The sequence below is a fragment of the Crocodylus porosus genome, unplaced genomic scaffold, assembly GCF_001723895.1.
Source record: "Crocodylus porosus isolate Cpor-Errol unplaced genomic scaffold, CroPor_comp1, whole genome shotgun sequence".
Taxonomy (NCBI): Eukaryota; Metazoa; Chordata; order Crocodylia; family Crocodylidae; genus Crocodylus; species Crocodylus porosus.
This window is the reverse complement of record NW_017728906.1, coordinates 39493620-39518181: the sequence shown is the minus strand read 5'-3', so window position 1 is coordinate 39518181 and position 24562 is coordinate 39493620. Positions and strand designations below refer to the sequence as shown.

General features: G+C 41.0%; 1 protein-coding gene across 4 annotated transcripts in view; it reads left to right on the top strand.

Moving 5' to 3' along the window:
* The window catches only part of ERG (ERG, ETS transcription factor), a 243195-nt gene that overhangs the window by 145342 nt on the left and 73291 nt on the right, over positions 1-24562 (top strand). The window contains exon 1 of one of the 4 annotated variants that reach the window (XM_019528940.1): positions 2860-3004. The exons of the other annotated variants lie outside the window; for them this stretch is intronic. Coding sequence (XP_019384485.1) covers positions 2987-3004 — 18 coding nt within the window. The 5' untranslated portion in view covers positions 2860-2986. Of the gene's footprint in view, positions 1-2859; positions 3005-24562 lie in introns of those variants that run through there. 4 annotated transcript variants of the gene reach the window in all.

The window sequence follows — 24562 nt, the reverse complement described above, 5'->3', positions numbered from 1 at the left end:
GAAATGTTAAATACATGCTTAAGTGTTTTGCTATTCTTAGGCTTATAGTTTCAGTTTGAATGTAAATGAAAACTTCCATAGAATTTTGCCAGTTTAACTTAGAAATGTCTGGTGAATTCAGGTGTCTAAATGAGGTTTGTGGCTCCGTTGTAGGCAGGGACGATACGTAGGGGATGCATGCAGGTGCACATGCACCCCCCTGAGTGTGGCAGTGCACCCCCTGCAAAAAGGCACCACCGACACTGCCGGTGGTGCCTGCAGGCAGTCACTGCTCGCCACCCTGCCGCCAGTCCATGATCACCGCTGTGGTTGGTCGCCTACTTCTGGTCAGCACTCATCACCCCCTCGCTCCACAGCAACGATGCTGGCAGCATTTGTGGGAGCTCCACGCTTACTGCCACCAAGCTCCTACTGCTGCGCACCTGCCACCAACACCACAGCCATGCCCCCCTAGCCGCCGGGGGTACATGCCATTCTTGCTCATAGGGCCAATTAGAATTACTGTTTGGACATAGCTGACTAAGCTCTGCCCAAGTCCCATTTAAGGATTTAAAGGACCAATCTGTATCTAGTCCTTTGTAAAGTCCTTGTTGAAGGGCTTTGTCAATTTAAAACTGCAAAGTGGCTTACACATGATCTCTACAACAGTGAGGTACCTAGACTCCCGGTAGCCCCAGGTGAACTTTTAGTATGGGCCCTCCTTTGCCAGAGATAATAATAATAATAATTGGAGAACAGAAAAAAAATACTATTTTTGGGCCCCCTTTCTGTCCAGGCCCTGGGTGGCCCCCCCAGTTCACCCATGCCTGTGTCCAGGTCTACAAATATATATAGTAGAAGAATAGAGCTATGTCACCTGTCTTGTACATCCAAAAAGAATGCAGAATTCAAGAGATCTGAGGAGATGCAAAATGAGTTAGAGTGAGATCGGTATTAATGCATGTTGTTAAATGATTGTACGAGGAGACCTCTTTAGACACATTATATAATGCTTTGAAAATTTCTAGAAATAAAAGTCCCAATATTCTGGATGTCTTGGACATTGTTTGGAAATGAAATGGCAAGAAATCAACATCCCTGTGAAATACACGTACTGTAAATTGCTCCCTTTTCTTATTATTCATAATGAAAATAGGAAAGTTACCATAATTTTCCTACTCCAAACAGGCACAGTAATGAAACTGATACAAATTACAAAGAGATACGAGAATACAATTACATTGGACATAAAGTAACTCATTGAAATAGTATATCATCCCATCACAGAGCTAAATCTGAACTATTCTAAAGTGACCAGCAGTTATCACTGTGTGGGTATTACACTTAACCCTTGTGTATTCTTTTTGCCACATCCACCATCCTATTGGCTTCACCTTTTTACTGTTACTGCTTTCTTACAAGTAGTTTTGAAGCAAAATATATAATTTATCAGAAGCCGAGTCTGCAAATAAGTAATAAAAGGCAAGTGAGAAATACTGGAAGGAAAATGGGTCTCTGTATGAATTTCTTAGACTGAATAACAAAAGCAAAACTAAATCTGTCAGCTGACTCATCCCTGTGTCAATGCAAAGGACAAGTCAGGGAGGCAGGGCAGGGCAATCAGGGTTTCAGTAACCACTACCTAACTTTGAAGGTGCCAGGGGCTTAATCAGCTCTAACCACTGGTTAGGGATTAATTGGGGCAGAGGTACAGCTTGGCAACACATCACCATTCTCCCCAAAAGCCTGACCTAGATCACTCTTAAACCTATTTAATAATTTTCAAGTATGCTTTAGTGGGCAAATCCTGTTCCCACTTCACAGTTTAGTTAGCAGAGGAGCAGAAATCATGTGCCAAGCAATGAAGGGGCTGGGAGGTTGCAGTAGTTTCTATTGCTTTTTTTCTCCTTTTCCACATAGGTATAATGAACAGTAGGTTACTGTGATCACACTCCTGTCAGGCTTCTCCTGTAACAAAAGTTCTTTTTTTAAACTCATCAGTGGTGCATTCAATCTTAAGCCTTCCCAACCTGTCAAAAATTGCCAGCAACACAATGCTTGTGATGAACACTAAGGGGTGGGAACCACCTTTCTTTTTCAGTTTCTGTGTAGCAGTTTGCACTGTGCTATCCCAGTTGATGATGTTGGTACAGCAATACTAATATAAGGGTATTAATAAGTAGTAGTAATAATAATAACAAAGCAACATCTTTTTCATTGAGAGGGAATTGCCAGGGAAATTGATTTCAGTTTCAGAGACTGGTAAAGAAAGAAACACAAGGTAGCAAAAGAGAGAAATAGGATGGAAATATTAACATTTATTATGGACATGGGGGTCTCTTTTGAAAGCTTAAATTATTTCACAGTCTCTTTTCCTCACTGAGGAAGAGGTAGCAAAAATAAATCATGAATTCCAATTCATCTGTGTCTTAGTTAATAATAATATAGTAGGTCAGGTCAGCTAAAAGCTGTTAATAGCTCAAATGTCTATGAAGTTAGTAGACAAATTCAAAGACGGCATAAGCAGGTTACATGTAAGTGATGTTAGTGGAATTAAATGCAGTTGCACCAAATCTGACTTTGGCCCTAAATTGGTAAGTCCCCAAGGGATAGCCTATGTGAAACGATCTCGAATTTGGCTCGTTTCATCTGACATCTGTATCCTGCTTCAGTGTGGCATGTTATACTTAGTGCACATCAGATCACACCTGCCTAAGCTGTCATAGGCAATTGACTTTTTTGTTAAAAAAATCTTGTAGTTGCATATCATCAAGAAAAACAACTTTGTTTTTAGGACCTCTTATCTCTTTGCTCCCAAATATCCTGTTTCTTCGAGTTGCAGTAGCCAGGACCAATAGAAACCTCTTCCTGCCATTGGCTGACTTCATTTCCCAGAGTTAGCACAATCTCATCCGCTCTAAACAACCTCATCAAAACTTCTTTCTGGTCAGAGCGAAGCAATAATTTTTATTAACAATTATTAACGATCAATAATCTTGATCGCATTATGGCAAGCACTATTAAGGTAAGAAAGGGGTATATTTCTATTAAACCTTTTTTTTTTAATAATATGTTCTTTGGTTTCCTTTATCAACATAGATAAGTTAGAATTGGGCAACACCCCCACTGCCACAATAGAGGACAACAAGATTTCCTCTGTACTGCCTAGTAAATTTCCTTTTTCCTACTGCAACCATCCGCAAGGCTTAAAAACTTCAAACTCGGAAAAAAATTGGGTTTTTTAAATTCACTGTTCAGTGCTGTGGATTGCATATGCAAAACCCTTTTATGAGAGCTTCTGAAATTTCTTGTAGGTATCATTTATGGATGTGTACATGGACTGCCATAAGGGGATAGGGTGTTCGCTGAAAGGAAAATAGTTTCCTCCGATTGCTAACCTTTTGGATACAGGGACACAAATATTTGCAAAAGGGAATGAAGAGATACCGGCTCTTATTTTTCTGGGTTTTTCTTTTTGTTGCTGTTGTTTGGTTGATTGGTTTTTTAATTTTTTTGCATCATGCAGCTGTTACCACTTTGTTTTTTTCTGGAAATTCTGTACTGATATTTCAGGATTTTTCTCAAATATTATTTTAGTGGTAGCGGCAATCTGATTGATGTGTTCTTTCTGTCTATTTTTTGGACAATAAAAACCTGTCATTGGTACATAATTAATCTTTATGAGTAAGTGTTATTTTTAAAAGTTGTTTAAAAGACTGCTTTTCTGGGTTTTGGCAGTTTCATTGCTCAGATAGCTCTATCTATCTATCTATCTATTTAGTTTTTGCTTCTGAATATGTTGCAATAGACATCAGTTACAGATATAGCAATAGCTGTGATTAACTGCAGAAGAAAACTAACTGTAGCTAAATGCTTGATGACAATGAAATCATTTTTATGAGAAGTGCAAAAGTACATATACAATAAGAACTCTACATCATTATGTTTTTTGCAGATACTGAATCCAGATATTTAATTGCTTCATGATATTATGTTTTTTTAATACTTTTCCAGTTAGGTCAAAGATTTTTCTGGATGATATAGAACAATGTAGCAGCAATGATGAACTCTTAAATAATTTAATTAAAGTTTGATTCCTGGATAACTTCTGCTTAGCTGCTTAGTTTTTAAAAGTCATTTGGCATTCTTTTTATAATATGAAAATCTTGATAGAAGACAATTTGAGGGGTATATATATTTTTAAAATCCTTATTGTCTTGTAATCTCAGAGTTTACAAGCGTATCTTGATAGAGATCAAAATCTAACTCTACTTGGCCAGTGCCTGTCATGTGCTGAATACCTCCTGTAACAGCTGAATTCCCATTGACTTCACTGGCAATTTAAGAGTACCCAAGCATCTGTCAGGAAACACTCAGCACTTTGCAGGATCTGGCCTGAGATGAAAATGTTGAGGTTCCTAGAGTAAGGCTCAGCGAGACTAAGAGAAAATGCTATGTATTAAGTAAGCAATACTGTGTGTCTCTTTTAATCAGAGAGAGGTACTTTGCCTGTTAGGCTGAAGTCAGGCAGAAGGCAGGGTAGATCTAGACCTCACAGACTAACTGAAACTCTTAAGCAAAACATCCTACTGATGTTAGTGGGAAATTCTGCTTAACAACTGATGGTCCAATATTTCTAGATGCAGTAAAGGTTTTCTGATTTGGCATGATTTATATTTCTATATTTTTATAGGTGTAGTATGGTAAATCCTTAACAGCTAGTATAATATTGTTATATATTTCTTACTGCCTTCAACCTTAACAAAACGAACAATTAGCTTCGTGTTACACCACATTTCCTTAATGCAAGTTTCAACAGAGATAGCAAGGTCTCAAGGGTGCAATAGTTTGTGGATTTTTGTCTCCTCATTTTGGGTCAATCGCTGTGGTGCAAGTTTTGTGTAATTAAGGCCTAAGGATTTTAGATTTAGTCAACTGGAAAGGCCTTAATTCTAAAACCAGAATTTAATTTATGCAAGTGCAAAATGGAAATCAGCTGGGGAGAAATTATAACTGTTTTGTTCTCAAGACTCAGGAAGTATCTAACATGAAGATGGTTTTCAGTCCCAAGAGATTCAAGTCCTGTTCTAGATAAACAGAGCAGTCATTTGATTGAGAGAGAGATCAGCAACTAAATTTCCTGTTTGCTTGCTTAAAATGAGTCTGCGTTTTTCTTAAGCAATGGTATAATATAATTTCTCACTTTGGGGCCATTTCAAAATGATGGTCCAGATCCTCAGCTGGTGGAAAGCAGCATTGCTCACTTAGTGGCTACACCAGCTAAAGCCCTGCGCCAAACCTTAAAAGCCTTGTTAAGAATCCAAATTGGATCTGTGTATGAGATGCCCATTCTTCTCCACAGGAGCCTTGCATATTCAGCAGCAGTGAGAATCTGCCCTGGAATACTGAGTTTTGATTTTTAACAGGGTACAAATTGCTACTGATATATATGTACATGTTGGTACACTTTCAGTATAACTGACTGATCACTTTTTAGCATGCTAAACCTGCAATCACTTCTACACTTCCATGCTTATTTTTAAACACAGAAGTAGTCTCACTATCAGGACTAATTGGTGTATTTATAGATAAACATTTGACTTATAAATGTCAGAATTTGTGGGATCAGGACCAGTGTTACAAATATGGTATCACTATCATTTTTGTAAGTCTCAGCTACGTGGTTGCCTTTGTGTATTCTAACTTTAGAGTACCTCATAATAACTTTCCCCATGATGATGTAGAAAGTGGAGTGTTTGATGGTTCACCCAAAGCCTGGTTGGTAAAGCTCAGGAGATTCAACAGCTTTTGCAAGAAAGTCTCGAACAGCTTGCTAGCTAGAGTTGGTATCTATGGAGAATGGCTACTCCAAAGATTGGAAAAGACAACTCTGTCTTTTCCCCAGACTTCTGGATAATTTAGTGACCTTTCGCTATATATATACTCTAAGAAAACTAAATTGGCTCAGGCCCGCAGTCCCTCTATAGTCCACAATAGAGGCCAGTAGCAGCTGTTTTAGAGGACAATGAAGAAAATCCCACAATGGAACATTATGGAATAATCTGACCATAGGAAAAGTTTCTTTCTAAACTTCATAATTCAGCAGTTTGTTTACGCCAATTTAATTCTAATTTATTGATCCTCTCCATCTGATGTAACTGGATGCTCTCATTAGTCATGTTTAAATGTTTTTAGTATTCTGAGGGCAAACTGCTCTTCCAAGCAGTGTAAGGTATCTTAACAATAAGGACAGCAAATGCAAGGAAGCAACATCTTGTTCTGACATAAATTGTATCCTAAAGGTGTGTGCAGGGTGTACAGAACACTGTGTACAAAAAAATGAAGGCTATAGAATAAACACAGAACCATTGACTATAGGCTTCTTGGCAGCACACACACACACACACACACACACACACACACACACACACACACACACACACACACACACACACACACTCCCTCCCTCCCCCAGAGCCAGCCAAATACATCTATTTTTATTTTTTAGAATGTCTTGGAGAAATAATTTAATCTTACCTTGTGGCTGGAATAAATATACTTGAATCTCCTTTTATAATCTTACCCTGCAACGCAGGAAGGAATGTAAACTGAAAAAAAGTCTTCAATTGAAATTTTAATTGCATACCTGGCAGCTGGCTCTGTTACTTAGCATGCCTTCCAGGGCAATTAGTTATTTTATATAATAAAATCCATTCTGTTTGTAATCTACATTTTATAATGGCTTATCAATTACAATTGTGGATAGTTCTTTTCACCTAATCTACCTGTAAGCATATATATTGGTGCTTTTTATTAGTAGTTTCCTTTGTGTGATTGGCCTGGGAGCTGTGCTTTGTAAGATAAAATGTCTACATGCATGATATAGGAATTTGGAATACTTGAGGTTATCGTGGCTGGAGTTATGAATTCTGCAGATCACCGCAGAATGTGGGTGTGCTGATTACATCAGTCTATATAATGCAAGATCCTTTCATAAGAAATTTTAGTCTGAACACTTCTGTATAATACTGTTACTTTTCCTTCACTCTCTTTTTTGAAAGCAAGATACTGGAATATTTTCAAAACCAAGCAAAAACTGAAGGCAGTTTAAAAACTTGCTGACGTTCTGTGGAAAGCTTAAAGAAAGATTCTGTTTGGAGATGGGTACGATTACATTACAGCACTCATAATTTATACAGTGTTCTGTATTTCTGTTCCTTGCATTAAAGCAAGATATATAAAAATGTATTCTTCATGTAGGACACAATCCAACAAAGCACTCAAGCATGTGCTTAAAGTTTAAGCAGATGAATGATCCTATTGACTTCAAGGATCCACCTGCTTAGAATTAAATAAATGCCAAAGGGCCTTGCTGAATCCAGTCCTAACAGACGAACAAGAACAGAATCAGGGCCTTGGAGCCCTTAGCTCTGAACCTGTGCACCACAGTTCAGACAAATTTCCCACTGATTTAAATGAGAGCTTTTATCAAATAAGGGCTGCAGACCAGGATCATAATTATTTCCAGATCAAACAATGATGTTGCCATAAACATAAATTCATTACATGAAGCAACTAGGAAAAAACATAAGTCTTTACAAAAGGGGAGGGTGTGGGGAGGCACAGCCTTAGCCCTCCAGGTGATTTCTTCCTGCTTACACCAAAGGCTGAATTTGATCTGGAGATTCTGTTTCCCTCAAAATGATTCAACCAGTAAAGAACAAGGGATGAAAAATGCCTAGTTTTTGGGTTGTATTTTTTAACAGAAACTAAGATAAGAATAATGTTTTCCAAGAATTCTGAGAGACAACAACTCCTTAAACAGTAATATTAATAGAATTAAACATCCTGAGCCCACAAGGGCTTGACTGCTGACAGATCATATGGAAACACTTTTAAGAAATGCTTAGACAACAGATTGTTTTTCCAAAGTGACAATTAAGAATCCAGTAAATATGTATAATATTAACAGATGATTCTATTCATTTAAAATTGATTACTCCATTTTGCTTTCTAAAACAACCCAGCAGAATAGTTTTAGAAAGTCCGTTTCATGAAAAGAAAGAACTTCACTCATATTATCAGTTTTAACAAACTAGCATATAATAGTGAGGTATATTGGTTCTATTTTAAAACTCAGTGAAGTCAATACAAATTTTACCATTGACTGCAATTGGTTTTGGATATGCCTACTGTTAGTTTATTGAAAAGCAACTTCCTTTAGTGGACAAAATTGTGGTGGAGTTATTTACACTAATGAAAAGATACATGTTAATTGACCGACAAAATTAACATGTAAATGGCTTAATTTATTGTTTTTGTATTTTATATCGCTAATATTTGTGGAATGCTGATTGTGTTCATTGTGCAGAATGCAAAGGAGAACATGAGACCTGCTCTCAGGGCTTTATATATTCAGTTGCTGCATTCTAGACCAAAATATGGAATATATCTGCATGATATCAGGCCTTGGTTAGATATTATAAATAAGCGTTTTTTTTGATTAGATAAATGCCCCATTTGTCACTTTTTATTTTCCTAGTTAAGGGAAAAATTGTATAATTCCATAGTAAACCCTTTGGGTTGGGTGAAGAAAAGAGAAGTTGTCAGATGTTTAAGTAAGATTCATCTTGCAAATCAATAGTAAATGGAAGTTCCCTTCCCACAAGGATCTGTCTTTTCATGATGATTTTTAATAGTCCCTTCCCTCCTGCCATGTATGAATCCTAGGTAAAGAGTTTGTGGTTTTTATTATGTAAATGCCTATCCCATTGGGAAATTAAATGAAAATTACTTATTTCATGTAAATCATGAAATAGTTATTAGTTAATCATGACTTTTGATTACTATTGGGTTAAAACCAATAAGCAATACATGAAAGATTCTATATTGATTCTGGCAGGTATTGTGCTATAGGTGTAGCCACTGTCACTAGTGAAATACTGGAACAATTACTGACATATATTAATTAACTGCTAAAGGTTCAAAGGGTCATGTGTAAGGAGCATGATTTTGTACAAGATACATCATGCCAACTTTTAAATAGATTTTTAGATAGACTTTGGAAATTAGTGGTTGGAGGGAATGCATATCTATAATGGCTCAAATGTATCTGTAGATTAATTCAGTTGATGAGGAAAGGTGAGACTCAGCTGATGAAAACTGATTTACACTAGCTAACAATATGATCCATTAAAAATTTATTACATATGCATAGCTAGTTAAGCAGTGATTTATGGAAAAGAGAGATGCATAACAAATCACAATATCTTAGTGTGTTCATCCCAAGAAGGGAGAACATAGGACAGGGTATAACTCTTAACATATGATCCTCTATATAAGATATGAGAGAGAATCCATATGAGATCTGTGGGGAGAAGCCACAAATTCTGATTCCCTGTCCTCTTCCTTATACACTAGAAACCATAGTAAAGGGGATCTTCTGACCATTCAATATTTACAGTTTTGTTGAAAGGAACAAATGATGGAGTTTAAACTCTCTTTGGAAAATGATTTGTAAATACAGTGAGATCACACAGGACTTTTAAAAGCCTTGTTCTTCAGAGCTGAAAAACATCTTTTTTTAGACTATATGTTTATTACCTTGATAAACAGTAAAATGCTGCCACAGCAATTACCTTGATGATAAAGTGTCTGTAGACAGATACTTCCTGTGTTCATTTCCTACCCTGATAACTCGCCAAATCAGGGAGTACCAATACAGGAAGTGCTTTCAATAGGAACTTCCTATCTACTAATATCTAATTCATTAAAAGGAACTAACCACTTAATGTTCAATATGAAGGTAATTTTTACCTATTCTGTTTAAACATAAACCATTATATATCAGACTTGCTGATGTGAAATAAACAGGATCACAGGAACTTTTGTATTTGACTATGAGTTTTGGTATATTGCAGTAGTGGATAAGATGATCTCAGTATATTGAATATCAGGATGTTTAAAAAGTGCTTTGGAATTCCTTGAGGGAAAAATAAACTGTGTCCTGTGGTAGTCATATTGTGCATTAGAGGAAGACTAGATTTTATTTAATTTTGTAATCTCCTAGAATAGAGATCTTCAGTCTTTTAAAATTGATGGGCAAAAGTTCTTTAAAGTGTATTATGGAGAGCAATCTTTCATTGGCACAAAAATGGACTAAATGATCTAATAAGCCTTGTTTCCCTGATGTCTGTGATTCTACCGATTTATTATGGAAAGAGGAGTGTGGGACAGCCCCGTTGCTAATAATGTCATCCTTATGGAATGCCTTTTGTAGGACAATAGTGTCCGCGTATGGAGAGGAGTGGATTCGTCTCAAGACAGGTGGACTGAATAAGGAACAATGGAGACTTGGCAGGAACACTTCTTGGATTACCTTCTTATGTTCATCTCCGCTACCCACTTAACATCAAATTAACATCTCTACTACCCTCTTAACAAGATAGGCTTGTCCAATATATTGTTGAGGGCATGGTCCAGTATATTATTGAGTCATGGGTACCAAGAGTAATCTGATATGCAAGATGCATTCATTTGAGCTGATTACAGGGAAACTGCCTCATTGTTCAGACAAACAGAACTATGACTGACTTATAAGTCTGGACTTCTGGTGGGGAAAAGAGAAACATGGACCAAGGGAAACAGAAATAAAGGCATACAAACTCAAATAGTCATAATAAAAGTTGGGTAACTGTTTTCAGACACATGAATAGAACGGACAAGGCTTTGATAACATAGGATAAAATTCTGACCACATGGAAGTTAATGGGAGCCTGGCCATTGATTTCAATGCAGCCAGGACTTTGTCCAAACTATTCAGGGGGCTGGGATTTGGAACTTGCTTCCTGTCTTTGATGAGATGCTGGTCATTGTTCTTTCAATGACTTCATTGACTTCAGTGGAATCACTCCAGTTTTCTGCAAGTGTAACTGAGATCAATATTGGGACCATTGCCTTGCTATGCCAATAAGCCTGGTCTAAATCAGACATAGTGTGGTTCTGTCTTTCAGAAACAGACTCAGGTTCTGTTACCTGTAAGCCACTGCAGCTACCATGACTGACATCATTTTTAGAAGAAAGGTTAGTTAAACTGATATTATTTTCTGGAGGGCCCTGGCACTTTTAGGTCAAATGTGAGAGTTGACTTGCAGACTGTCTCAAATGTAATGCTAACAAGTAAATGAACACACCAGTTATCTGATAGAAGAAGGTTGCCATGTATTGAGCAGCCTTTACATTTATGTTAACACAAGTGAATCACTTTATCATAACTACATTTTACCAAGTTACAGGTTTGGGGCCTAAAGCAGTACATCATCATTGGGAAAATGTAATCTACCCTAACATGGAACTTAACTACGCTGAGCTAACTTGTTTCAGCTTGCTAATATTTTTACTGTTGCTAATGTCTGGTTTATTTGCACCAGCTTCCCTGATAACTCATATGCAGGGTATTTCCTTGATACCAATAGCTACTGCATGTAGTCAAAATGATTTCTTGTTCGCTAATCAGATCAACTTATTAAGCAAAGGCCAGAGCTACAGTTCACAAAATAGTCATGCAACCTCTACTTTTTTGTAATTTTTTCCTGAGATTTGCCATCAGAGCACTGCTGCACATCCAGTTTTCACGGAATGAAAATCTGATTGTTTAGTCTACACAGAAAAAAGGGATCCTGTGCCTTTAATGTTGTTTATAACAGTTGGACAGAGCTTGTCAGGTGAAGGTTAATTGCTCTCCAGTTAAAGCAGTTCTCTGCACAGATGGGTTATCAGGGCTGAACACTCGTTACAAGATTAATCTCATTTCCGACAAGACTTCCCTTTCCTTCAACTGATTTTTGCTCAGCCATTGGACCTGTCATCAGCCGTTAAAAGAAGGGTGGATTACCTCTGGGATATTAATGCTTATGTGCAGTGAAACAATACAAAGTGTGTGTCATATCGGCAGGGAACATCTTTAGGAGACAGCACATATTAGTGCCGTTATGAAGGTCGAGATTCATAAACAACTGAAACAATCAGGAATATTTGAATTAACCCTCTTAATGAACACAGTCTCAAGCTGATTCATCCTAAGGTTCCTTTTTGTATGTCAGCCTTATTCTAAGTGTTCTATTCCAAGTTCCCAAACTACATTTTTGATGACATTTTAATTGAACTATTTGATATATCTGAAATGTGAATAGTCTGCATCTTTACCTTTATGGAGACCACTTTAAGCTAAAATACCATTTTTTTCAAAACTCCCTTTTCTTTGGAAAAAAAACAAAAAAGAAAAAATGCAAATGATAAGTTTGGCTGGTTTATTTAAGATCTGTTTCAACAACAGTGTAATGTGATGGTCAAAGTAAGGTACTGAGCATAAGAACTTCTGGGATTCTCTTTCTGACATTGACATAATTCAGGATTAATTCCATTGTCATTGAAGATGTTCCAGTGACATAAAATGAAGGTAGGTGAAAATAAAATCAGACCCATGAAATGATCTCAGACAAATAATATAATCTCTTAACCTCTCTCTATCTGGAATTGTAATGGTGTGGCAGGGAAGCTTTGAAAAGCTAGACAGAATGGAAGAGAATGGAAGAGGCTTAGGTTCAAACACAAAACTCTCTAGAGTTTTGGGTTTATTTCAGGAATTCTGATATGACCAAAATAACACAACATGGCAAAAATCTCTGGCTACTGAGTTTCTTCCATGCAGCTTTACAGTCAGTAAATTCCAAAACACAAAACAAATATTCAAACTAACAAACAGGGGAGCTCTTATGTTTCCTCAGAATTTCCTATCTTGGCATCTTGTCAGCAAAATCCCTGTCCTTTTAAGGTGCTGAGCATTTCCATTGCCTTCAGTGGCTTTAAATCAGGCCCCCAGTTCTCTGGATCACATCAGCCAAAATGAGGGCTGTGTATCTTAAGCTCTAAGTTAGGACTATTGTAGGTGAATGGACCTATTAGTTCTGATCCAGCAAAGTACTTAGGAACAATCTACACTTGTGGTCCCACTGCTGCTTTAAGCTTGTTTCAGCTTGCAAATATTTTCAGCTTTGCTGTGTTGGGGACTGTAACAGGGAGTCCTCTTGGGGCCGACTTCCCAGTGGCCCGCCCACCCATTTCTGGGCTAACCACCTACCTTCTCTCCTGCCACACCTTGTTGTTAATAGTTTAATTGATCTTAATAAGCAGGAGGCTGCCCATTTCTTGCCCCGATGCCAGGGGGTGCTATCTGCAGCTCCATTCCTCCCCTATACTGCAGCCCAAGCCTCACAGATGGCATCCAGATGTTCTCACAATCACTGGCCCCATTCTGAGCCCCATAATCCTAGTGTTGAACCCCTCTATGGTCCCTCCATTCCAGCGGTCAAATCCACCTTCATCCTGGGCAGCATAGCTCCCTAAACTGCGTTCCCTTCTGACAGTGGTTCCCCCAGGACCTTTGGCTCACTAGCCCTGGCCCACCTCCAGGCCCTCAGCTCTTGGGCATCCCTCATGGTGGGCCCCTGGCCCTTTGACTCTTCCAGTCCTGGCCCCAGCATTGACCAGTCAGGGGAAGTCCAGACAGGTGTGAGTCTATGGCCCCACTCTCTTTCTCTGGGGGTCCACCCTCCAGACCCTACAAAGGGGTAACCTACCCAGTTGTGAGGGCTAAGGGTTATGGCACCCCGACCCATCTTTCACCAGGGTGGTAACTGGCCTGGCATTTCCTAGGGGCTCCTGCACCACTGGGAGCCCCACCAGGCCACCCACTCCCGGCAGGGTGCAGTTTTAGGTCATACTCAGGACCAGGTGCCTCCTGACCATCCCCTACAGCTCCTCCCTTACCTCCAGATGATACCAGCAGCCCTGTAGCCAGGCAGTGTTGTTGCCTGGCCTCACAGCAACAAAATGCCCTGTTTATATGGGCAGCCCTAAATCTAAAATGGCTTCCCTAATCAGGCAACTGCCAGCTGCTGTCTCAGGCCCTTAAAATGGCAGGTACAAACAATGCCCTGCCACAAGGACTATATTTGAACAAGGTGTGATCCTAATTTTTTGTTATTGAATTAAGGTATAGGAAATAACAGAACCAGTTCTACAAAAACGGTGGAATTCTATTTCCCTTTGTGCAGCTGTTTCACCTGCTTTCTGTATCTAAAAGGCAGACTTTAACTAGGCCTGTGTGAATCAGCTAGTATTCACTTCGGATTCAGAGTCAGGGGACAGTGATTCAAAATGGTGATTCAAATCAGTGTCCTGAATCTATTCAGCCAAATCTGATTCAGAAATTTGGCCACTGCCGAATCAGCCAAATCTCCAAATAAAACAGGCCTCCATCCCCCTGCCCATTCTCCCAGCCCAACCAATGGCTGCCCCGGCCCCAGCATCCCAGCTCTTTAAAAAAAAAAAAGCCCTGCACTCACCAGCTCCTGCCAGGCTGGAGGGGTGGGGGTGATCCCTGCTGCCCCCACTGCCCCACACTGTGTGTGTGGGGGGTGGTTCTGCTATGAGTCCCCACAAGCTCCAGCAGCTGCTGCAGCAGCCAGTGAGTGCAGGGCTTTTTTTTTTTTTTAATGCCAGGATGCTGGGGCTGGGTGGGGCAGCCATTGATGGGGCTGGGAGAGTGGGTTGGGGGATGGTCGGGGGGCTCAGAGAGCAGGCAGAGGATGGGGCCTGGTGGGGGTCCCCCCATGGTCCCCTCGCCCCCTACTTACTGGCACGGAGTCCAGGTCCAGCTCCCAGAAGCAGCGAGTAGAGACTGCCTGAACCTCTGAAGTTGTCCGTAGCTTTTCTGAATTGATTTGGAGAGCTTTAGATCAATTTGGACCTTTTACTGATCTCCCAATTTGATTTGGATTTGGAAATTAGACCACCAAATCGGGCTGAATCTCCTCCGAATCAAATGAGCACATGAAGCTTTGTACAGACCTACTTTGAACTACATAAATGCAAAAAAAAGCCATTTGTATACAAGTAGTGCTTCTATTTGCATTGTGAGTGTGTAAGTATACTCATGTGGGTTGAGAATGAACAGCATGCTGTGCACTGGCCAGGCACATATGGGACTACATATGTGCGTCCATTCTGGACTGTACCCACATCTAAGCCATGAAAATATAGATAGCCAGAACCCCAGGTCTAATGTTTGTTATCTCTAGGGGGAAGGAGGTGGGCTTCTGGTTTAGTTCCAGTAGCTAAGTGGTTAGGGCACTGCCCCAGGAAGTCAAAGACCCAGTTTCTATCCCTCTTGCCCAGAGGATTTTTGAACCTGTCTCTAATCACCATGCCCCCTGATCAGGCATTAATAGGCATAGTCCCCTGGGCAGCTCAGAGAGGGATACCTGTAGGAAAGGGAGGAAGGGAAGTAGCTAGAGGATGTGTGGTTCAATGAGAGCAGGGTTGCTGGCCTAGAAAGGAGCAGAGTCTAGTTTCTAGCCTGGACCCTTGCTTGACATTGAGGCAGAAACCTCCCTGCTTCACTATCCTCCATCCATCATACCCCATGGCTATTAAATGCAAAGGGTAGTAGGTCAGCCAAAAAAACGAGCACTGGAGAGTTCTCTGGTAAATGTCTGATCTCTGGTGTGGTGCTTAGACCACTATGCTGAGAAGTTAGAGAGAGGTACATTCAAACCCCTCTCTGAATAAAGAGAGGGCAAGACATCCTTTGGCTTCCTGGATGACTGCACTCACTACTCATCCCTCATGGTTAAATTATGGGGGGGGAGGGGCCTTCCTACACCACCTCCCCCATTTCTACATAATTTATGCTCAGATACATGTACCTAGGTTATGTGCCCAGTCAATATGTGCTCAGTCAATATATCACCCTAATGCATGTGCTCAATCTACACATGCAAGCTCACATTCTCCAAAGCTTAAAGTGAGGGTCAAAAATGGTCAGGCAGACTGCTAAAAAATAGCCATTTAGATTTATGAAGGGAAAGAGCTGAAGTGGCTTACTACTGGAAGTCAGCCTTGTGCGCAATGAGGAGAGTGCACCACACATCTTATTAGCAGACCTGTTCAGAAAATGCTCTCCTGAAAAATTTCAATAAAGACATTTTATTTGTTTGGTTTTATTTTGTTGGAATCTGTGCTTAAAAACTGTTCAGGTTTTTTTTTTTCCCAACAAAAACCTAACAACTCAGCTAAAACAGATTTTTTTTTTAAATGACATTTGTCCCTTCTAAAAAACCTTGAAAAAAATTGAATTAGCTGTATTACATGGTAAAATGTAAGCTGTTGAAATGAGAGTATGTGGCCTGTATGAAAATTCATGCAGAAAGGAAAACAGGCAAAAAGGCATTCATGCAAAAAGGCAAACAGAAAACCCTGGTAAGAACTACACTGAGCTGAGTCAGAAAAAAGGAAGCAGAGTTAAGGTATTTTCCTGGGTATGCAGTATTAATCAACAGTACTTAAAATATTGGCTGTGACTTCCAAAATATAAGCCTAAAATCAGACTCTTAAATCTATATTGAGGCATCTAAAATAGTGGCCTGATTTTCAAGTGACAAACACCAAGTAGCTCCCACTGATTTTGTTCATGCTGCTGTTGGATGGGGAGTTTTTGTAATGTCACATGATTATCTTGTAAGTCACAAGTGCTAATGTGGCAGTCCTCAGCCTATCAATGCTAGTAGAGCAATGCATACTGTAATTTATTTCCAAGAGAAAAAAATGCAGATTTGAAGTTATATTCAAAGTATCAACTCTTTCTTCATTTTCACTAAATCAAGCCTCTCCAGACACCAAACAAATAATATAGAAAGTAATGCAGTTAAAAAAAAATAATTACCTGGCAAACAAGACTGGAGTAGGTTTCTTGTGCTCTGTCTTGTTTTTCCAATCCACCCCTGTTCCACACTCTCCATCTATGCTCATAGGTTGCAGCTTTACAGCAATTTCTCTGCTAGTTTCTTTCTATATTTAGCCCTACTTAAAAGCATGCCAAAATAGTGAGTGTCCTCATTTAGAACAATTATAACCTTGTTCCCCTTGAAACTACCCAACTCATTTTTCTTTTTTTTCTTTATTGGGGTGACAATAACAGTAAATGCGACTTTTACCATATAATTTATGATGTAAAAGACACTGAAAAGATTGAAAGAGCAGCAGTGGCCTATAAATTCTGAAGCTACAAAATTGGCAAGCATTGGCGATGCTTAGGGGATACATGGGGATGCATGTGCACCCCCTAAGATTGGCCATGTACCCCCTGACATTGGTCACCACTGACACTGCTGGTGGCCTCTGCAAGCAGTCACCATCTCCATTCGCCACCCCGCCTCTTACTGCCAACACCTCCATGGCCGCCTGCAGACGATCCCTGCTTAGCCTGTCCTTACTGCCGACATCACCGCAGCCACCTATGGGTGGTCCCCACTTGCCACCACCATGCCCCCGCTCCCACCACTGCCACCACTGCCTGTAGGAGGTCCTGTGCCCCCCCCCCCCCCAGTTTTGGGAGGCATGAGGCATTCATGCTGGAAAGTATACTGAGAATTTGGCAAGTACAGCTCTTTGTTTTTTAAATATGTGTTGACTACATGTTAAATACCTTTTTAAATATAGAAATACCTATCAAATCATTCTTGAATTAGTGACCTTTAATTTTTCATCCCCTCTCCCTCTTCCCCCCATGGCTTCTCTCTTTCTGGGATGGGACCCAGATTCAAGGTACAGTTATCTCTAGTTCCTTTACTTTTTCAAATCCTTGTCTCTCCATGTGAACAAACTTTTTAGAGTCCATAATACAATAAGTTCTACTCAAAGTAGTTTTCCTTTCTAGGATTGTGCCTTAATAATGATGTCTTCACCCTATAGTGGAAGTTTTATTGAGCTTCAGCCTTCATCAGTTTCAAGCAAATCTTAGGAGCTAGGGACAGACATTCAAAAAGCCTGAGCTTGAATTGATTCAATCTTTGCAGGTTATTCTAACCTGGCTAGGCTGAACCGGTTTACAGGTGCACGGACATTCTTTCTGGACTGAGGAAATGCAGGCATATGCCTGCAGTGGCTTGGTCTAGAAGCCAGGGGGCACTAGAGCAGGCCTCCCTTCCCTTCACAGTGCTGAGCTAAGGGGGGCAGGGGCATGGCCAGGCCCCAACAAGACATTCAGATTAGGGAGGGGTCCCATCCCCCATCCCCCACTGCTCTTTACCAAGGAGGGAGACAGCATGGAGTTGATAATGCAGCATTTAGCACTCTATCAAGAAAACAAAAGCCTCTCTCATTACTTCAAGCTCTCCTTAATCAGCTTTTTCCAAGAAAGGTACAGAGGGACATTACCAGCTGACTTGCTGATTAGCTCCAAAAAGCCCTAAGTGGACACTGTCCTGTCTGTCTTTGTCCCTTACACAGGGGGAGAATCTTTGCTTGAGCAGGGAGTAGGGTGGGGGAGCAGAGGAGCAGATCCAGCCCTGCTCTGGAGCAGACAGCCCTGCCCAGGGCTGCAAAGCATCTAGGATGTGGGGGGACTCTGGTTTAAGCTAAACCAGAAGGGGGTCTGAGACAGACATTGTGTAAACCAGTTTGACCTAAATCAGTTAAATCTGATGCTACTTTCAACCAGGTTTATCTCAAACCGATTTCAGCCATTTGCAAGCTGGTTTATGTGCACTAAACAACTGTTCTGTTACAGGTTTAAACCAGTTTCTGATCACTTAAACTGATTTGTGTGTAATGTCTGTCCTTAGCCAAATAGTGAAATTTAGAGTGTTGCCAACCCTCATAATTTCATTTTAAGTCTTGGTAATATATGACAGTAGGGCTGTGTGAAGCTTCAGGTGGTGATTTGATTCAGAGGAGATTCGGCACAATTTGGTGGCCAAATCTCTGAATGCAGATCAAATCAGGGGACCAATTCAAAGGTCCGAATTGATTCAAAGCTCTCTGAATCTTTGGAAAAGATTTGGAAAGCTTTGACGATTCAGGCAGTCCCCACCCACTGCAGCAGAAAACTGCAGCAGACTCCGAGCTGGTAAGTACTAGGGGCAGGGGAGGGGACCATGGGGGGACCCCTGCCAGTCTCCATGGCCCCCTCCACTCCCCCAACCCCTGCCAACCCCTGCCTGCTCCCCCAGCCCCTGCCTGCCCCAGCTCGGTACTTTAAAAAAAAGCCCTGGTACTCACCAGGTGCTGCCGGGCAGGGATGTGATCCCTGCTTCCCCCCACTGCCCCACAGTGCATGGGGGGCTTTGCACAATCCCATCCCCCCCCGTTACCCCAGCTCCCCCACAGCTGCCCCGCCTAGGCCAGCTCCAGCCCTTTAAGAAAAAAACAACAAGATAAGCCCCAGGACTCACTGCTTCTGGTGTGGCCTCAGGACTTTGGGGGCTCATGCACAGCCCCCCACGTGGCTTGGGGCAGCAGGGGGCAGTGGGGATTGCCCCCCGCCAGCAGGAGTGGTGAGTCCGGGAGTTTTTTCATTTTTTTTCTTAAAGGGCTGGAGCTGGGGCAGGTGGGGCACTTGTGGGTGGGCTGGGGGTATAGTGGAGGGTCAGGGGGCTTGTGCAGAGCCACCCCACTCAGTGTGAGGCAGTGGGGATCGCCCTCTGTCTGGCAGCACCCAGTGAGTCAGGGCATTTTTTTTAACAAGTGCCAGGAGCTGGGGTGGACAGGGCAGCCATTGCCAGGCTGGGAGAGTGGGCAGGGAATGGGCCTGGCCTGGCTGATTCAGAGATTCGGCAGGAGTCGAATCTCTGAATCAGATTCAGCCAAATCAAATCAGGACAGTGACTTGAATCACCGAATTGAATTACTGTCCCCTGAATCAACCGAATCCAAATCTGAAGGGTATACTAGCCGCTTTGCAGAGGCCTATTTGACAGTTTTCTTAAAGCCACAGTTCCTGAAATTCTGTGAATTCTTAAAAATATCAGGTTTCGCTTACAAAAGAGGCAAGTATCCATATCCCATGTTTGTAGAGAAATACTTGAAAATGTCACCCAAATACACCGTCAAAGCCAGGAGGCAAATAAAAACACAAATTATTCTTTTAAGCCACATGATTTTTGGTAGACTGGTCAGTGATTTTTGAATGTCTTGAGGTGGTAATACCGAATTCAGCACAACACAGAGGACTTAACACGTTTCAATTTGTGTGAAGGCTTGCATAGTATACAGGTGTTGCATTTGTCTCGTGCTGGCCCTTTGCACAGAGGTACATTTCACCTCAAGGGAATAGTAATGTAGGGCCAATCTTGGACATTCCAACATAGGTCAAACTTTAATTAGCCTGGGTCAACAGGATTAGGTTTGTAATTAATAAAAGGAGTCATATAACTTTTTTTGGTCAAGTTTCCAATTTAAAATATGGGGTTCAGATTGAATCAGCCTTATACTGAACATTGGTGTTAGATGACAGGTACTAAAAATCCTAAAACATTTGGAAAGAAATGGACTTGGCTAATATTCCAATGTTTTGTGAGAAGATGTATATATTATATAGTAGCTGATAGATGCTTATTTCTTGGCATAAAGTATGCCTGGTGTTTGTGGTGTCACGATATAAACATAATCTATACCTACATATTACAATGTGCAGATTTATAATTTTGAATTGAGATTTCTGCAGATGGGTGTTAAACATTTTCTGCCACTGTAGTAATATTGTAGTGCCGTAAAAACTTATTAATTTTCTAAAGTATATTAGAAATTTAACAAATGGGAAGTGAGAAATATTAGGAATTATCTCTTTAAGGCTTTTACTATAGACTAGAACAGATATAAAAAATGGGATTGGGATGATACTGAAAACAAAATTCCAGAATTGCAGATGATACCAAAACTAGAGACTGAGCAGAAGCAAAAACAACTTAATTCAAAATAGATTTGTAAATGTTTGTTTATATGACTGGAGGAATATGGATAAATTCAGTTCAGTATTGATAAATACAGAGCAGGTGGCCATGATGCAATGAATTGACACAATTTTTGAGGGAAAGGAAGTGATTGTCTATCATCTGCAGGATTTGGAAATTTTTGTGGGGAAAAATACTGAACAGGAGACATTAAAAAGGCAAAGAAGAAATGATGGCCTGGATTCCTATTTACATCAACACTGTGTAAATTACACTAGCCTTAAAAGCTCATGTATAGTGCCAACCTGATTTAAAGAGGCCTTGATGTAAACGAGATTCTGGCTCTATATATTAACAAACAGGGAAAAACAGAGGATCGTATTTTTCAAAATACCTACCAAGGGCCATACAGAAGTGTATCAGTGGTTCATGTTTTTCCCTGTACGTTTGGGAAATATGTAGAAAAGCCAAAGCTCAGGCACCAAAACCAGCATTTTGTGCTTCCATTTACCAGATTATTCTATGCAGTTGTTGATGGTTTATGTGTGAAGACCTTGAGCCTTCATTTTAAAAAGGTTTGGTTCCTACAGAAAAGTTTTATTATACTATGTGTTCACTAAAGGTAGTTTAGGGCCACCACATGCCTGGGTTATTAGTTGTCATCCACAATTGGACTGGGACCACTGCCCTGTGAGTGAGACACCTGTCTCCTTCTTAGGTCTCGCCTCCTCTTTTGGAGTGTTTTGTATCCCTGGAAGTCTACAGCCTACAGCTGGGCCAAGTAGTAAAAAGGAGGATTCCAGGAATTGTCCACCTACTTCTACACCACTTTGGCACAGCCACACAGATGGGGCCTAGCATCCAACATTCCTGGTTTCAGAATCTTCCCAGCAAATGTTATACCTAAATCCACTACTTGATAATCAGCTAGCAGTTGCTGTTTGAAGATTAACTGTGAATTGCTGCATACATTTTCTGATATGTTTTCAGTTCAGCCCAATATGTATAGTGAATCCTCCATTTGTTTATGTTAATTTATTTGCACTCCCTATATATACCACTTCAGATCTTTTATTGTGACAGTCATTTACCAGAAGTTTAAATATCAGAGTATCTATCGATCACCAAAATAGGGGCATTTCTATATTACTGGTTAGGTAAAAGTTACACTATAATTTCCTGGCTTATTCTAATAGCAGAGAAAATATGAAATGAAGAATTTAACAACAGGTTTGTATTTTTCTACTGTTTTATCTTGTCCGATACTGAGTCTAAAAATTCAAAAGCAATTCTAATCTATTATTCAGCAGTGCTGAGTTAAATATCAAGTGCTGATTTTATCAGCTGTGGAGCATGAGGGAACTTTTAGTACAGTAGCTTGCAGTAGAAGCAGTCAGTACAATAACCTCTAAAATGCTTTTTAAACACTTTCTAAGCATCCTGGAATCTGTGGTTCAGCTGATCAAACAGGAGAAAAAATCAGTAAAACAACATGAATGCTTGGTGTTTTAAGTTTAATGAAACAGTTCACTGAACTTGTACACGTCAGTGGGAATCTTTGGGGAGTTCTGTTGGAAGATTGTTCAGTTTTATAAGCGTTTCTATCTGCATACTGAGTTTTTGCAACATTAACCAATAGATAGTCACTCATACAGTTCTTTTTCTTTCTGCCTGGATTGTTGTGGATATTGCCACTGTATTGAAATCCTTGTGGATATTGTCTTGATGTTGCTCTCTGCCATCCTCTCTGATTGATTACTTCACACGCAAGTTCATTCTAACATCCTAGTTCCTACTGGGACTTTCCAGTCTCAGCCTACTTTCTAATCATATTCTACCCCTCTTCAGATTTTTCTGATCTATTCACCTATGCCCACTGTCTCAATCCTTACACATAATACTTGAAACCTCCTTCCAGTCACCTCTTTCCTTAGCAGCTCTCTGCCTCTGAAACCTGTATCTGCCCTGAGCTGCTTTGGTTTTATCAACACCTGTGGGAGTATATTGGCCTTGTACACTCAGTCCAGTTACTCCATCTTCCCTAGGAGACTAGAAGAAACATAGGACTTGGAATTCTACATTTATAAAAGATATAAACGAGGTCTTAATTTTCAAATAACTGATATAAAATATTTGTTTATATAAGAATATATTTAAATTTTCTGTTAACATTTGTTATGTGAAACATACAAATCCAGTTTGAAAAAGAAAGAAAAAATACAACAAGCCATGGTAGAAATAAGAAAACATTGATTGCACTTCAAGTCAAAAGTCTTCTCTATGGTAATGGCATGTGCCTGGAACTTTAAAGGAGGGGGAACACTTTTCTAATGCACCAAGTTAGTGAGGTGGTGCTGAACATGAGATGAAAAAAAATCCCAGACTCCAGTGCAATGAATTGTTTCCTTCTACCTTATGTAGACATACCCCCCCAACTAGACATGGCTTCCATTGGGAGAGATGTGGACAACTTCAGGAAACCCAGAGGTGGGAACGTAGGAATAGAAGAAGCCCCTAGGGCAGGGGTAGGCAAAATCCAGCCCATGGGCTGGATTGGCCCATGGTGGACTCCATTTCCCAGCAACCTCTGCCCATGTCACTGTAGCTGGTTTCCATGGAGACCCCAGGAGGGGCAGGGCCAAGCACTTCTCCAACCTCTCAGGGCATGCAAGCAATGGATTGCAGCTCTGCCCTGGCTCTGAACCACTTAGCCACCACCGCAAAATCCTGGCCCCAGCCCTGGAGCAGCTCTCCACCCAGCCATATGCCCTGCCAGTGCTGCTTTGGCCCGGCCCCGCAGTGTCATGGCCCCACCCCTTCTGGGGCTTCCATGGAAGCTGGCCACACTGACATGGACAGGGGCTGCTAGGAAATGGAGTCTGGCCACCAGTCAGATCTGCCATTTTGCCCACCTCTGCCCTAGGGCCATCAAAGTCAATTCCCAGGTAAATAGGTACTTTTCATTCATTGTTGCCTTTGGGAAAAACTGCAAAGAAGAAATAGCCAGATACTTCAGCTTATAGGAACAGCCAGTAGCATAACAGTTTTCATGTAAACCCTGGCCCCGCAGTGTCATGGCCCCACCCCTCCTTGGGTGCTTAGGGAAAACCCTTCAGGAAAGTGGGATATGGCATGTGCTGAGAGCTGCTTTCAGGGAGTCGTGAGTTCTGTGAGCGGGGGCGGGGAGCAGCTGCCTTACCCATGCCAGGGCTCCTCCACAGTTCCAGCTGAGCTGCTGCCGGTGCTGCTGCACATGGTCTTAAAGCAGCAGCAGCTGAAAGCTGTTTTGGCATTCCTGCCACACCAATGCTTCTGGGGTAAAGACTTCATGGCATGGGGAGGGAGACTTCCAGAACCCCTCCTACCTTGATGCCTGGGGTGGGTGCCACTCTCGCCCATCACGAGTTGCTGTAGAAGTAGTCAAAGCAGGGAACATGGGGCATTCCAATAATTTTCTAGTTTTGACTGGATGCTCTTTGACCTATAGGCTAGGGATAGAAGTTACACATAAACCAGTTTACGTGATCAGAAACTGGTTTAAACCTGTAACACAACAGAAGTTCTGTGCACATAAACTACTTTCAAAATGTAGCCCTGGGCTATGCTGTCTGCTCCGGTGGAGCAGGGCTGGCTCTTCCCTACTGCTGTCAGAGCTGAGGCAGTAAAGCCTCTGCTCCCCAGCCTCAGCCTGTGCCTATCAATACAGCAGGACAGGAGGAGGGGAACAGATGAGAGACCACCCCAACCCTGGTCTGCACACCACAAGGGGAGGGAAAGCACCTCCATGGGACTTA